The 14,582-nt window shown below is 38.4% G+C and overlaps 1 protein-coding gene across 5 annotated transcripts in view; it reads left to right on the forward strand.

The window, feature by feature from the left end:
• Window positions 1-14,582, forward strand: part of SH3KBP1 (SH3 domain containing kinase binding protein 1) — a 342,961-nt gene that overhangs the window by 181,335 nt on the left and 147,044 nt on the right. For 3 of the 5 annotated variants that reach the window (XM_084869578.1, XM_084869580.1, XM_084869579.1), the window contains one exon: window positions 7,328-7,457. In XM_084869578.1, the coding sequence (XP_084725704.1) occupies window positions 7,328-7,457 (130 nt within the window). Of the gene's footprint in view, window positions 1-7,327; window positions 7,458-8,030; window positions 8,091-14,582 lie in introns of all 5 variants that reach the window. The other 2 variants (XM_084869576.1, XM_084869577.1) reach the window with 1 other exon arrangement.

The following is a 14,582-nucleotide window of genomic DNA, read 5'->3' on the forward strand; positions in this document are numbered from 1 at the left end:
AAGCAAGTGGAGTATGTAGAACTAAAGTCCTACAGTCTGCCACCCCTAATCTCTCTGTTGTCTTGTTCACACCTAGTTTAGCAGTGTTTTTAACCTTCAAGTCATTACCATTATCCCTTCACACCACTAACCCTTTCTCCTCACTCATATAGTTTTTAGCTATGTAACCGAATTGTGGGCTAGCAATAAGAGCAATGTGCTTTAAGCATGTTTGGGTAGACCAAACATGTTTGACCCTCATTGGGCAGGAGTCAACTACGGGCCTCTGTAATGTGGCTTAGAGAAGGAATAGAGTGTGTGGCAGTCCACGGCTAAGTGGAGTTGGCAAGGGGAAATTGCTCAAGAAAGCCCTCCCCATGCTTCTTGCCTCCTGGCTGGAGAGTAGTGAGTGATTCTCCTCTCATCATTAGATCCAACATTGTGAATCTAAATGAACTGGGTTGCCAATTCAAAAGGAAAAATAGCAGGCTGAATTTCTAGGTAGATATTTTTAAAGAGATCGTTGTAAATATACATTTGTGTCATTTTCTCCAGAGTGGAAAAGACTGATAAATCAGGCAAAGTTCAGATTATAAGAACAGAAGTGGCATATGGAAAAGGTTACCTGGAGAAATAGCATTTGAGAGCATCTGGAATTTCAAAACTGGCTTGTTGGCCTATTTTTTTTTTCTTTTTTTCTTTTGAAAAGGTCATTGAAGCCTCTTTCTTTTCCTGTCTGTGTCATCTAAAACTTGGGAAATGAGCCACTTTTCCTTTTGGATTGTATGAGCCTGGTCTCAAACAGTCTGTCTTAGTCGTGACCTAAGGGGTGTTCAGAGATTCTTGCTTTTATTTGCTCTTTGTCCTTAGTTTAAAAAAATAATTTTATTGATTTTTTTTACAGAGAGGAAGGGTGAGAAATAGAGAGTTAGAAACAATGATGAGAGAGAAACATTGATCAACTGCCTCCTGCACACTTCCTACTGGGTATGTGCCCGCAACCAAGGTACATGCCCTTGACTGGAATTGAACCTGGGACCCTAGAGTCCACAGGCCGACGCTCTTTCCACTGAGCCAAACTGGTTAGGGCTATCATTAGCTTTTGAGGTATTTCTCAGTGGTCCCTAGTCAGGCTGGCTGGAGACCAGTGTCTTCAGTTTCAGGCTTAAAGCCTAACCTGGCCTTGTCATTTACAAAGAAGTAACTTGCACTTCCAAGTAACTTAACACATTTTCCTTCTTGTACTCATAGCAGGAGATTTGGTTCTTTTATCTAGAGCTAAATAGGCTGTTGAAAACCTTCAGAACTTTAACTCATAGCAGGAGATTTGGTGCTTTTATTTAGAGCTAAATAGGCTGTTGAATTCTTTCAAAACTTTAGTCTTTGTCATTTTGGGTGGATAGTTATTATAGTGTGACTTATAGTAAGAAGTATATATTTGTTTTTTGCCTAGTGGTTCTGGCACAGAGCTCCTAAAATCCTTGGAATTTCCTAAGCATAGAGAGTGATCAAGGTGTCTTTTGTTATGTTCATGAGATGACTTTTGGAAGCACCAAAGGATGAGGGTTGCCAGTGGAGCTAATCATGTCAGGGAGGGTAAGATATACACAGTTAAAAATGTAGTTAGTAATTCAAGATGTTATTAGAGTGGTAAATGATGGCAATGATAAATGAGGGAGAGATTTAAGAACAAAGGTTCTCAATGAGGGTGAAGAAGATGCTTGCTATTGTAGAATAGGTAACATTTCAATGGGGGCATGTGGAAGGTGAGAAGTACTTGGATGAATTCAGCAAGCACAGGCTGCATTACATAAGGTGCTAGGCTAGTCTATAGGATGGACAGGAGGGTAGTGCAGCCTTGCTCTGAAGTGGGTATGACCTATGAACCTTCAGGGTAGGTGTGGAGCATAGGAAGTAGGAGCTGGCAGATGCAGTCAAATTTGGTTGACATAAACATTATAGTGTTGCCCACACTGAACTTTTAAAGAAATACCTTTCGTATGGTTTTCTAAGATCATCACATCTCATAGACAGTTTTCTCACCTGGGAATTCTGACAGGACAAAACTTCAGTATCTTGATTCATCAGAATGGTTATCTTGCTGGCTTAATTTCCTATTTGCTTATATTTTCAAGTTGGAGTGATAGCAAGGTCTTAGCATAGATTATTTAATAATTTGGGGGCCTGTAGACTAGTCTGCAGTAGTTTTGAAGGACAGGACTTTCAAGCACTGCTGAAGGATGTCTGTAAATCCCTACTAGAAACCCTTTCCACTCTGAGGAAAATCATGGATGTTGCTCCGTCTCATTGGGCAAAGTTTGCTAAAGTCTTAAACAAAAGTTGTATATATATATATATATATATATATATATATATATATATATATATATATGAAATCATTTCCCTTTTAATTACTCCACACATTTCTCCTTTGAGGGACCCCTCTCATGCGGAATAGGCTTATTCTCAGAAGAACAAGGGGAACGAATAAAAATAAGCATTCTGTGTGTATAGAATGTTTTGGTCCTACCAGAAAGAAGTAATCAGACAATGAACTACACAGGCATTTAGGACATAGATAATGTTGATATTTGTCACAATCAGCTTTGTATGTCCCCAAATCAACAAGGATAGTTAGTTAAAGCAACTCAAATGGAAAATAATGTAGGTGTTTATGCCTTTAGGAAGTGGTTCCCTTAGTATATATATATTACTAATTCCGCTAATAGAAAAATATGTTTCCTAGAAACAGTTTGATTTTTCCCCTGGCAATATTCCAAATGTAAACTATGTCTTGGCACATATACATGAGTTCTAAAAAAGGCAAAATCAATCATGGGTCATAGAAACCAGATTAGTGGTTGCTTGGAAGTGGATTGCCTAGAATGGGACACAAGGGAATTTTCTGGAATGATAGAAGTGCTCTGTATGTTAATAGAGGTATGGGTTTCATGGATTTATGAAAACTGATCAACTTGTACTATTAAGATCTGTTCATTTATATGAATTATACCTCAATTTAAAAAACTTAAATATCTATCTTAATATTTCTCTAGTATTTTTAAATTTTCAAACTACTTTCATTCTCATAGGTAAGGTAAATAGCCACTATAGAAATTATCATTTAATTATTTCTGAATAAATTTCTATTGAGATAATTGATGTATAATAATGTGTTAGTTTCAGGTGTTCAACATAATGATTTCATATATGTATATATTGTGAAATGATTACCACAATGAATTTAGTTAACATCCATAACCACACATAGTTACAATTTTTTCTTGTGATGAGAACTTTTAAAATCTACTCTCTTAGCAACTTTAAAATATACAGTATAGTATTGTTGACTATTATCACCATTACAACCCCAGAATTTATCAAACTGAAAGTTTGTATCTTGTAGTCATCTTCATTCATTTCAACTACCCTTACTCTCTGCCTCTAACAATGACCAATCTGTTCACTATCTATGAGTTTAGGAGATTTTTTTCTTAGATTCTACATATAAGTGATATCATACATATAGTATTTGTCTTTTTCTGACATATTTCACTTATCATAATACCTTCAAGGAACTAGAAAAAAAAAACAAACTCAGCCCAAAGTTAATGGAAGGAGGAAAATAACAAAGATCAGAGCAGAAATAAGTGAAACCAGAGACTTAAAAAAAAATAGAAAAGATCAATAAAAGCAAGAGCTGTTTTTTTTTTTTTTAAAAAAAGATAAATAATATAGACAGATCTTTAGATAAACTCACCAAGAAAAAAAAGAGGACTCAAAATCAGAAATGAAAGAGGAGAGGTTAGAACTGATACCACAGAAATACAAAGGGTCTTAGGAGACTACTATGAACAATTATACACCAACAATTTGGACAACCTAGAATAAATGGATAAATTTCTAGAAGTATACAACCTACTAAGTCTGAATACATTTTGAGGAAAAGTTTAGTAATGCTAAGGTGTGTGTTGGTGGAGGAGAACATGGATATGAAGAATGTGGATATCAACCCCCTTTCATTATTTTCCTTGGGTCAGAAATTATAAGCCCTTAGTAACATCTGTAATTTCTACTTTATTACAAAGGGACACATTTCTTTCTCTCTTTTAAATATAGAAGCGTAAACATGAGCAAGCTTTTTTTTTTTCTAAGCAGGGGCTCTGAATGCTAATTTTTTTTTTTTTGCAGAAGCTTCTCAATCAGTCTGTCCTGAGGTCCTTGAGCAGTTTAGGATAGCTCATTAAATATTAGTGAGATTGGATGGGATACACAGACCTAGGCTTGGCAGTACCTAATTAAGACCAATGGCCAATATAGTCAGGTCCCTTTTGTTCCTCACAGGAAGGAAAAATCCTCCTGTGAAGTACCCACAGTGATTTCTCTTCTATTCATTCATTCATGTATTCCTTTATTTATTCCATATTGCAAGGTACTATGCTTTACTCTTTAAATGAATGAAAGAATGTCCATATGATTGAATGAATGTAATCACTGAGGGCTTCAGTGTCCTCATCTTTTATATGGGAAGTTGAACTTGAATATCATTGAAAGGGATAGTGTGAGGGTGAGGACCATTTTTCTCATATCTCCAGTCTAAATTTCACAGTCAAAGCAGCAAGCTATAGGAAGAAAAATATTGAACAGCTCTCATTTGTACTGGGGCCAGACCCCCCTGCCTATGTAACCTGTAATGGGAAGTGTACCCGCCAAGGGATGAGCAGAGTTTTTATTGTCTGCCCCTCTACACACTGTGTGGCTAATGATAGATCTGTGCTGTTTCCCTGTTGGCCACTCCTCTCAGACTGTGCTGACAGTGATATAGGCATCTGGAGCTATGGTGAGGTGAAGACACCCTTGTTTTCCCAGCAGGCAGCCCACCAATTCCACACATCAGGAGCACTTCCTTCAGGGATCTTGGGCTGGAGCTGCTTATTATTGGGGATAGGAACATTTTAGATACTGTCAAACTGAATCAAATCGAATTGTCCCAGCTGCCCTGTGCTATTGGGGATTATGCCAGAAACTGCTCATTTGTGGTCCATGCTCTTGGTCTTTCCCTCCTGTCCTGTGATTACAGGAAAAAGGTCATTTTATGGTTCCTTATTCAGGATAAGCACAAAGAACCATACGTTATAAATCCTGTGACTCTTTATATTCAGGCTCATGGTGAATCTTCGTAACTATACTAATCTTATAATAAAAATCTCCTTGAAAGAATAATGTTTATCAGTTGACTTGGCATAGAAACATAGAATGATGTCAAATAAAATGCTATTAAATGCCATGATTGAATAGTCATTGGGACTGTTGTGCATGGCTGCTATTGTTTGGATTCTTTCCAGAAGATTCTGTGATCATGCAGATATAATCATCACTCTGCAAGTCTATATTCCATAAATCCCCTAACAAATGCTCTAAACACCATTCTGACTGTTTGTATTTCACAGGCTCCACCAGCTTTCTCCTTTCCTGAATGTCTCACACCCCGACCCCTCACACCCCGACCCCTACTTGAATCTGTCTTTGCTATTCTAAGAAGCCAAACTTAATTTTGATTTCCTTTTTTTTAAAAATATATTTTATTGATTTTTCACAGAGAGGAAGAGAGAGGGATAGAGAGTTAGAAACATCGATGAGAGAGAATCATCGATCAGCTGCCTCTTGCACACCCCCCACTGGGGATATGCCCGCAACCTAGGTACATGCCCCTGACCGGAATTGAACCCGGAACCTTTCAGTTCCCAGGCCGACACTCTATCCACTGAGCCAAACCGGTCCCGGCATGATTTCCTTTTTTTTTTCAAGGCCTTTCTTCAGCATCCCAGATCTCAGTGACCTTGGTTTTGGGGACCAAGTTTCATTTGTGCCAGGTCATGGAATTTTCTCATCTATTTATCTTGCTTGTTAGTGTTTGGTCACATGTATTCTCTCCCCTCTTTAAACCATGTGTTCTTTATACCTTGATATAACATCAACTTCTTGAGAGAAAGAAAATGACATGTCCTGTACAGTTCTGTGTCCCCAGAGCCTATTGTGGAATCATAGTACATCCACCTCTAACACTGACTAAATATATTAATTGTCCTTATTATACAAATAGGAAAACTAGGGTTCAGTTTGGTAGAAAATTTTAATAAAGTCTTATAACTGTTAAGTTTTGGGATAGTATATGAACTGGGCTTTTCACCTAATGTTCTTTTATTGTTTTAGTTATTTCAGCTTTTAAATTGTATGTATTGACTTGAGTAGGTAATGTACACAGGTAGTTAAAAAAATTCAAAGGTTCTAGCTCTCTTTCTGTTTTGCCACACCACTGGTGACTTAATACTGGCTTGTTCTCAAAATACCGTTATTTTCCTCCAAGAAGCCAGCTTGCTATTCTTACTTCTGGTGTTCTGCTAGTAGCTCCATGACAAAACCTTGGGCTGACTTTTATTTATCCCTTTTCTTGCTTGTCCAGTTAAGTGGTCACTAAAGACCAACTCATACCTCAAAGGGCCTTCAAATCTGTACCTGCCATCTTCATTCTTGCTACCCCACCAGTTCCAGCCTTCACTCCCCCACCCAGATCACTGCAGTCTGGCTGCCCTTCCTCCCTTCACCCCATTTCAGTTCATCTCAGGGTAATCTAGAACCTTTCAGAAACCTGCAGGGAGTCCTTCCACCTTCCCATTGAGTTCTTAGCTCAGGGATTAACTGTTTTTTGTTAGACTGTCTAGTTAGTTTAGGTAGTCTGGGAAGCCATTCTCAGTTTTTAGATAATGGTTTTAAATGCATAAAATTAAACCCATAAGATTATAAAGAGAATCATTTATGATATCTATCAAACTATTTTAAAAGCAAATTTTGATACAGCAAGTAACCTCTGTTGAATTCATTATTGTATGTAAGAAGTAATCCCTCATTAATACATTAAATAACAAGGTCTCCTAGTAGGTGTGAAACTGCCACCATTTCCAGGTAGCAATGAGCACAAACCATATCTTGAGATACTCATAGCATGTATGATGTGACATGAGAACAACTGTGATATGTTTAGTCATGAGTCACAGGTCCTTCTGTTACCTTTGTAATAAAAGGAAATTCCAAATTTCAAATTTGAAGTTAGTGAAAATAATTTCTTCCACTTATATTTATGGCCCCCAGGTTAAACACCCCTTTCTGAATCTGAATCTCAAGGCTCTGTGGGGTCTGCTTTCTGGTTCCTTGTTAAAGTGTGAGCTTTGAGTCCTTTAGCTACGCCTGTGTGGGCTCTGCACTCTGCGCCACACAGATGGGAAAGGACACTGGGAAGCAGCGCATCTAACCTGACCCCTGCTTCTCTGCTTGGTTTCCATCTGCACAGGTAGAAGAAGGATGGTGGGAAGGTGTTCTCAATGGAAAGACTGGCATGTTTCCTTCCAACTTCATCAAGGAGCTGTCGGGAGAGTCAGATGACCTCAGCATTTCCCAGGATGAGCAGCTCTCCAAGTCAAGTAAGGATGTCCCCACCACCATGCAGGAAAGGGTGGGGACACCAGTGGGTGGTGCTTCTGCCTCCCCTCTGCTCTCTAGCCTATGCCAAGCAGTTATGACAAAGGATCACAAATATATTTTGGTTATGCTGCCTTAACCCATGTGGTGTATTAAGCTTATCATTGTACAGGTGTGACCTGCATACCTTTATGTATGTGCAGACGCACACTCTGTCTCTGGATTGGTGACTGTCAACATACATGTCATGGTAATATTGCCTCATGGGTGACCCATGTGGCTGTGCCTTCATATACTTCTAAAGTGTCTTTCCCTCACTGCAAGTTGATAAATATTTTTAAATGAAGCAAATGAGGTTGCTGTATTAATATTTCTCAGCATCCCTTGAAGACCTTGGAGAAGAATGGCACACACATACACAAATCGTTGGTGGTGAGAAGTCCTGTGTTTGGGACGAGTGCATGCCAGCTCCCTTAAAAATATGATGAGACAGCTGAAAGCTTAGCCCCACGTTGGGTGAGCATGCATGTCCGTCTGCGTTGGTGAGAACGAACTCCAGGTCTTTCTTTCTCCAGGGCCTGAAGTTCTCCTCCCTCCAGCTTCTCTGCTGCCCTTTCCAGCTCACGGAGCAAAAGGTCAGGACCGGGAAGCTTTGTTCTCCCAGTCACTAACCCAACTTCCTGCGTGGGTGTCTGTGTATCTCTTGTGCCGTCTTGAGCCAAGGTCATGAGCATGAATGTCGTAAGAGGCTTGACTGTGTCGTAGTGATGAGGCACTACCTGGTGTTTTAGACTTCCCTTCCTGACAAGAGGAGGATGGCTCCATTCTGTCCAAATCATTGTTAAACAGCTTTCTTTTCCACTTGGAAAAATCCCTCTTAAGTGGAGTTCTCAAGTTAGTTGTGTTTCTTTTATTTAACCAGTAGCATGATTGGACAAGTTTCCAATTTGGAGGTAAAGCTATTTCCAGAGAAATGTTCAGGCAACCTCCTTTACTTGATGCCTCAGCAGCTCATCATCCATAGAAGCAGCAGTGCTGGCTGGTTGGCTCAGTGGCTTTAGCTATACCCTTTCCATCTACTTCCAAAGCCTGGGGCCCCTCACCCCTGAACCCCATTTCTATCCTAGGATCTCTGATAGGAAGGTCAAAAGGTAATTTGGGAGCAAATGAAGCATCTTTGAGTTTTTGCTGCCTTCTCTGGCTCGGTGAGAGGGGGTTCTCTGCTAACATGGCCCAACTGATGAGTATGGTCAGGAGAGCAGAAAGTGTCCTTGATCCCATGATAGAGTGGGAATTATTATACTATAGCTTCCAAATTACAGATTAGAACTCTAACTGCCTGGTGCTCCTTTTGTATACTGGAATAGTATTGTACCTTATAGTTGTGTTCTATAATAACAATACCATACCTTAGGGGTGTTGTAGATTAAATGGGCTTTTTATTTATTTATTTATTTATTTATTTATTTATTTATTTATTTTTAGGGAGAACCAGATTGAGTCATTATATCACTATTTCTGTGGGGAAGTGCATTATGAGTTCCAATAACAATAATGTGTATAAAACACCTCACTCATACAAGGCCCTCCATAAATGGTTATTCTTATTGTTAATAATGATAAACTCTTGATACATAAACAGTATTTTGAGGCTGCTTAGTACCATGTTCACTGAAGCATTGTCTGCATTTGGAAATTACTTGGGGATTCCTCTACTGATGCAGAAAAGGAGGTCAGGGGAGGTGCTGGGCAAACATTTTTGGAGAACTCTGACCTCTTAGTATCCAACCATGATTGTGATGCTCCAGTTAGTTTAGGTAGTCTGGGAAACCACTCTCAGTTTTGCCTCTTGTATTTTTGGAACTATTGAAATAAGCTGTCCTGTTGCTTCAGGTCAATAATATGTACATTTATCATTGCTCAGCTCAAAGCACACAGTGCTGGGATTCCTGGAACAGGCAGGAGGTTACGAGGCTGAATGGCATGGTCTCCCCAGTCACGGAGCCTTCCTTCACATGCTTGCAAGAGGCTGCTTCTCTTGTAGAAACTGCCTTCCCCAACACTCACTGAGTCCAAGCCTTTCATGTCAGGACCAGGAGATCCCAATAATTTTAGCAGCTGCATTTAGTTACCCTGGAATCTGTCCCTTGTTGAGGGGATTTTCAGGTCCCGAAGAGCATGGTCTTCTAAGAAAGATGGATGCTTCTAGTAAGAAATACATGGCTTTTTTAATCTTCATATATATATGAAGATAAATATATATATTTAAGGAGAAGAGGGTCCATCTACCCATTTCTCTCTGTGTATCCTTATCTATTCATACATCCTTTCTTCTCTCTTTCCTTCTTTCATTCCTTTCTTCTATTCATTCAACCTTTTTTTTTTTTGAGCCCTGTTATCAAAACACTGTATAAAGCATTTAAGATATATAGAGACAAATCAGATCTCTGCCTTCAGTTAGCTCACATTGCAGAAAAGGGGTGCACAAATCAGCAGAACTTCAAGAAAATGCCTCAGGTGCTCTGCTAGCTGAGTGTCTGAGGAACAGTGGGATACAAAGACTGCAGGCCATTCCCATGGGGATGTAGGGATGATGATGTCACAAAGGGCTTCATGGAAAAGCAGATGTGGTCATAATGTCCCTATGGTTTGCTATCAATAAATTGGAATAATCTTTTGAAAGAGAAAGAAATAGCATCTGTCAGTGTTTGACAGGGTTTTCAGTAGCCATTTATTCTCTGATGTCAAAGTGTATACAATCACATCAGGTCACATACAGAAATTACGTATACTGGTAGGGTTTGTCTAAGTGGAACCTTCAATTTTCGAATGAATCTTTGTATTTGGAATATTTATAGATTCACAGGAGTTACAAAAACAAAAACAAAAAAAACAAACAAAAAAAAACCTGATTACGGAGGCCCTGTGTGCCCTTCCCCCAGTTTCCTAGAGGGATAACATCCTGTACAACGATAAAAACACATATTTATTTCATTATAGAACTGAGAAAGACAAATGTAGTTAATGCCCAAAAGACATTTAGCTTTTTATTGTGGTATAAGCTAAACTATACTTAATCAAGGTCTTTGTTAGATCAGCCCACTTAATATTCTTCACAAATTACAATTACTTTTCACAGAGATTGCTTAATTAATAACATGGATCTGGGAGTAAGTTAAACTCCTAACGTTAGGGTCATTCTGGTAATTTTTAAGGATCCTAATGGCATATAAAAGTCCTCTTAATTTAAATGTTAGCAGACATTAGTGTGGGTTTTTAAGACAGATAAAATCTTTATCCTGGTATACACTGAGTGGGCAGATTATTATGTGGTCATAGATTATAATAATCTGGCGACTCAGTGTTTATGAAGAAAACTTTGAGTAAAATGTATTCTTGTATATCTCTTTTACACACACACACACACACACACACACACACACACACACACTCTTGTATGTGCACATACTTATTTGGTGTTTGTACTCTTCACATTTCGACTTCGTGAAAGTATTTAAGGATTGTTATTCAGTTGAATTTTGTCAACCAATAGATGAATGCAAGAGAAGAAACATTGCATTAGATTAATAAGGAAGTATGCCAAGATGTCTTGATACATGATAGGAGTTAATTGAATGCTTGCTGAATCCTGCCTTACTCTGAGAAGAGGCATTTTTATTTTTGAATGACAGGTGCAAATTGCTTGAGCTTGCTTTTCTTTTACCCTGATATATTTTTGTTATGGTGGTTGGTTATGAAAAATCTCTAAAATTTAGATCTTTGTTCAGGGTAATTTAATCTATCAAGAAAGTGTTACAGCACTTTTATTGGTTGATATGTTATTTTAAATAGTTTAGCTTGATAAGAAAATTCATTGTTATTTTTTAAAATATATTTTTATTGATTTTTCACAGAGAAGAAGGGAGAGGGATAGAGAGCTAGAAACATCAATGAGAGAGATACATCGACCAGCTGCCTCTTGCACACCCCCTACCAGGAATGTGCCCGCAATCAATGTACATGACCTTGACTGGAATTGAACCTGGGACCTTTCAGTCCGCAGACCTACGCTCTACCACTGAGCCAAACCGGTTTAGGCTCATTGTTATTTTGTAGCAGAAACTTTTTGCTACATAATTAAATTTGAAAACATTTCTACCTATAGAACCTTAATGGTGCTTTTAAAAAAGATTTTTATAATCCTTTTTGTTTGTTGTAAGTCTCCTTCCATCACCATTTATCTAAACCTTTTATTATTGAAAAGTTGAGAGTGATGTCCGACCGCCCGTTTAGGCCTGATCTCAGTGGGACATGTAAACGGGCAGTCGGACATCCCTCAAGGGGTCCCAGATTGGAGAGGGTCCAGGCTGGGCTGAGGGACACCCTTCCCCTCCCCGCCACATGAATTTCATGCACCAGGCCTCTAGTTTTTCCATAAATGCAGTCATGGGCTACATAATGACATTTTTGTCAATGAGGGACCACATATATGATGGTGTTCCCATAAGATTATAATGGAGCTGAATGCAAAGATATGTAGTTCAGTATGATTTTTCTTCTTTAACAGGAGCATGATCTGTTGGGCTTGGTAGTAGATTCTCTCTCACTCATAGCACCTCAATTTTTACTGTACCAAGTACTTCCCTCTGACCTGTTTCAGCACAGAAGTGCCTGTCCTCCCAGCACTACATATTCAGAGGGTTCTACAGCCCTCCCTTATCTAGTTTGGTGGTGGTCAGAGTACATGGCTGCAAGTTCTTCTTTGAGGACCTAAGATCCTATACAAGGACACAGACCCACAGGACCTACCTTAACCAGTATCAAGTGCCACTGCCACTGTAGTAAGAGCATATTATGCTTTGATTCTTAGAACGGTTGACTGATTGACTGGTCGACTGGACACTTAGCATATTAGGCTTTTATTATATAGGAATATATATATATATATATATATATATATATATATATATATATATACACACACACACACACACACACACACACACACACACACCCTGTTTCCCCGAAAATAAGACAGTATCTTATATTAATTTTTGCTCCCAAAGATGCACTAGGTCTTATTTTCAGGGGATGTCTTATTTTTCCATGAAGAAGAATATAGTACACATTTATTGTTAAATGAAAATAAAGGAAATTTATTACCTGTATATGGTACGGTAGTACGGTAGTTGTCAACACAAACCAGACAAACTGTGAATCCTACAGTATCAAGAATTTACTCATTTATTCAATGACAATCATGTCATCATCTTCTGGAACATCATCATAACAATCCAATTGCTGAATTTCCTGGTGAATTTCTTGTGACTCCATTTCTTTCAGAATCAGTGGACCAAATCTCTCATGTTTAGACTAGGGGGGCCTTATTTTCGGGGGGATGCCTTATATTTCACTATTTCACTCAGAAGGAAACCTGTAAGTAGGTCTTATTTTCGGGGAAACGGCATATATATATATATATATATATATATATATATATATATATACACACACACACACACACACACACACACACACACACACACACATATATATATATATATATATATATATATATATAGAGAGAGAGAGAGAGAGAGAGAGAGAGAGAGAGAGAGAGAGAGCGAGCGAGAGAGAGCGAGCGCGAGCGCGAGTGCGCGTGCGCCAGGGTCGTAACATCCAAAATGATCGATGGCTGGACTGAATGCCAGACTGTACATGCAACAGGCGAGCAGGCTGTACTGATAACCTCTTGGAGAGAGAGAAAAGTGGGGCTGATCAGCAGCGGCTGCTGGTGAGGCCTGGAGAGAGAAGCAGGGTAATCATACATATTTTCTTCACATTGAAGCTATAAATGTGTCTTGTCTGTTTCTAAAATAATTTTTCTATTATTTAATTTCTTAGGTTCTAAAATAATTATCATAACACTGAAAAGTGTGGGGGGGTTTTGTTGTTTTTTTTTGTTTTTTTGTTTTTTTTTTACAAAAATCATCTTTTAGCTATAAAAACATTTTCAGTTATTTTTCTTAATTTTCAGAGTGGAAAAAGTTTGCTTTTTCTTTCTATAACCATTAATAACCATGAGATTACAGCTTGAATTGACTTTCTTATTTTTCTTAATTCTTTAGTTTAAAAATTTAGGTCTTAATACTTTAGTGACTTGTCAAGCTAAGACAGAGAAATGGCCTTTTAAAAGCTAAGAGTAAACCACTCCCATAATATACAAATACCATATTTCATTAGCTATAAAAAATGGATTGCTCAGTACCCCTTGCCTATAAAAAGTAGGGCCAGACTGAAAATTCCACTTTGTGTCATCACTAGACTTTATTTTCTTTTTAATATTAGATAATATTTGTTTTGTCTATAATGTTCTATTAGCAGTGATGAGCAATTAGTAAGTGGCTGAAAAAGAGTTTTAGGCAAAATTAGATGCTAGCATAAGCATAGGATTTTGTGTTGAAATTTTAAAGTTTTTTTCTTTTACAGTGTTTGCTGCCTTCAAGTGCTAATATTTAGTAGTGGTTTGAGGGTGTTTCTCCCAATAAAATAAACAGCATTCACATTCATGAACTTTCCAGCTGCTTACCTCTTTTGCTGTTTAGATCACATGTGTATGTCCTCACCCACCCTTACCCATGCTTCATCTCCATTGACCTGCCAGTGCATAGGGAACTTTGCAGAAATGGTTGGCCATTCAGAGGCATCAGGGCCATGGTCTACCTCAGTGATTCTCAGACTTGGTCCTGGGAAACTCTGTTGTACTTGGAAGAACTTTACTGAAATATTGATTTCTTTTTCATATATTTACCTTTTCTTACACTAAAAGGACTGTTACTGTTCAGTTTTGGAGCTCACAAAATATCTGTATTCCTTAGGAGTAATTTTGACTTAATGATTGAAGTTAAATAGCATAAAAAGTTGCCCAAATAAAAACTGGCCACTGTTACTTGCTCTGCTTTTGTCATCAAAGTCCTCAAAAGCTGCAGGTTTACCAAGAACATTTGAAACATTTGTTTCTTTGGATTATTTTTAAACTAGAGGCCCAGTGCACTAAATTTGTGCATGGGGAGGGGGGTGATCCCCTCAGTCCAGCCTGCACCCTCTCCAATCTGGGACCCCTTGGG

The sequence above is a fragment of the Pipistrellus hanaki genome (assembly GCF_964339955.1).
Source record: "Pipistrellus hanaki genome assembly, chromosome: X".
In the NCBI taxonomy this organism is placed as follows: domain Eukaryota; kingdom Metazoa; phylum Chordata; class Mammalia; order Chiroptera; family Vespertilionidae; genus Pipistrellus; species Pipistrellus hanaki.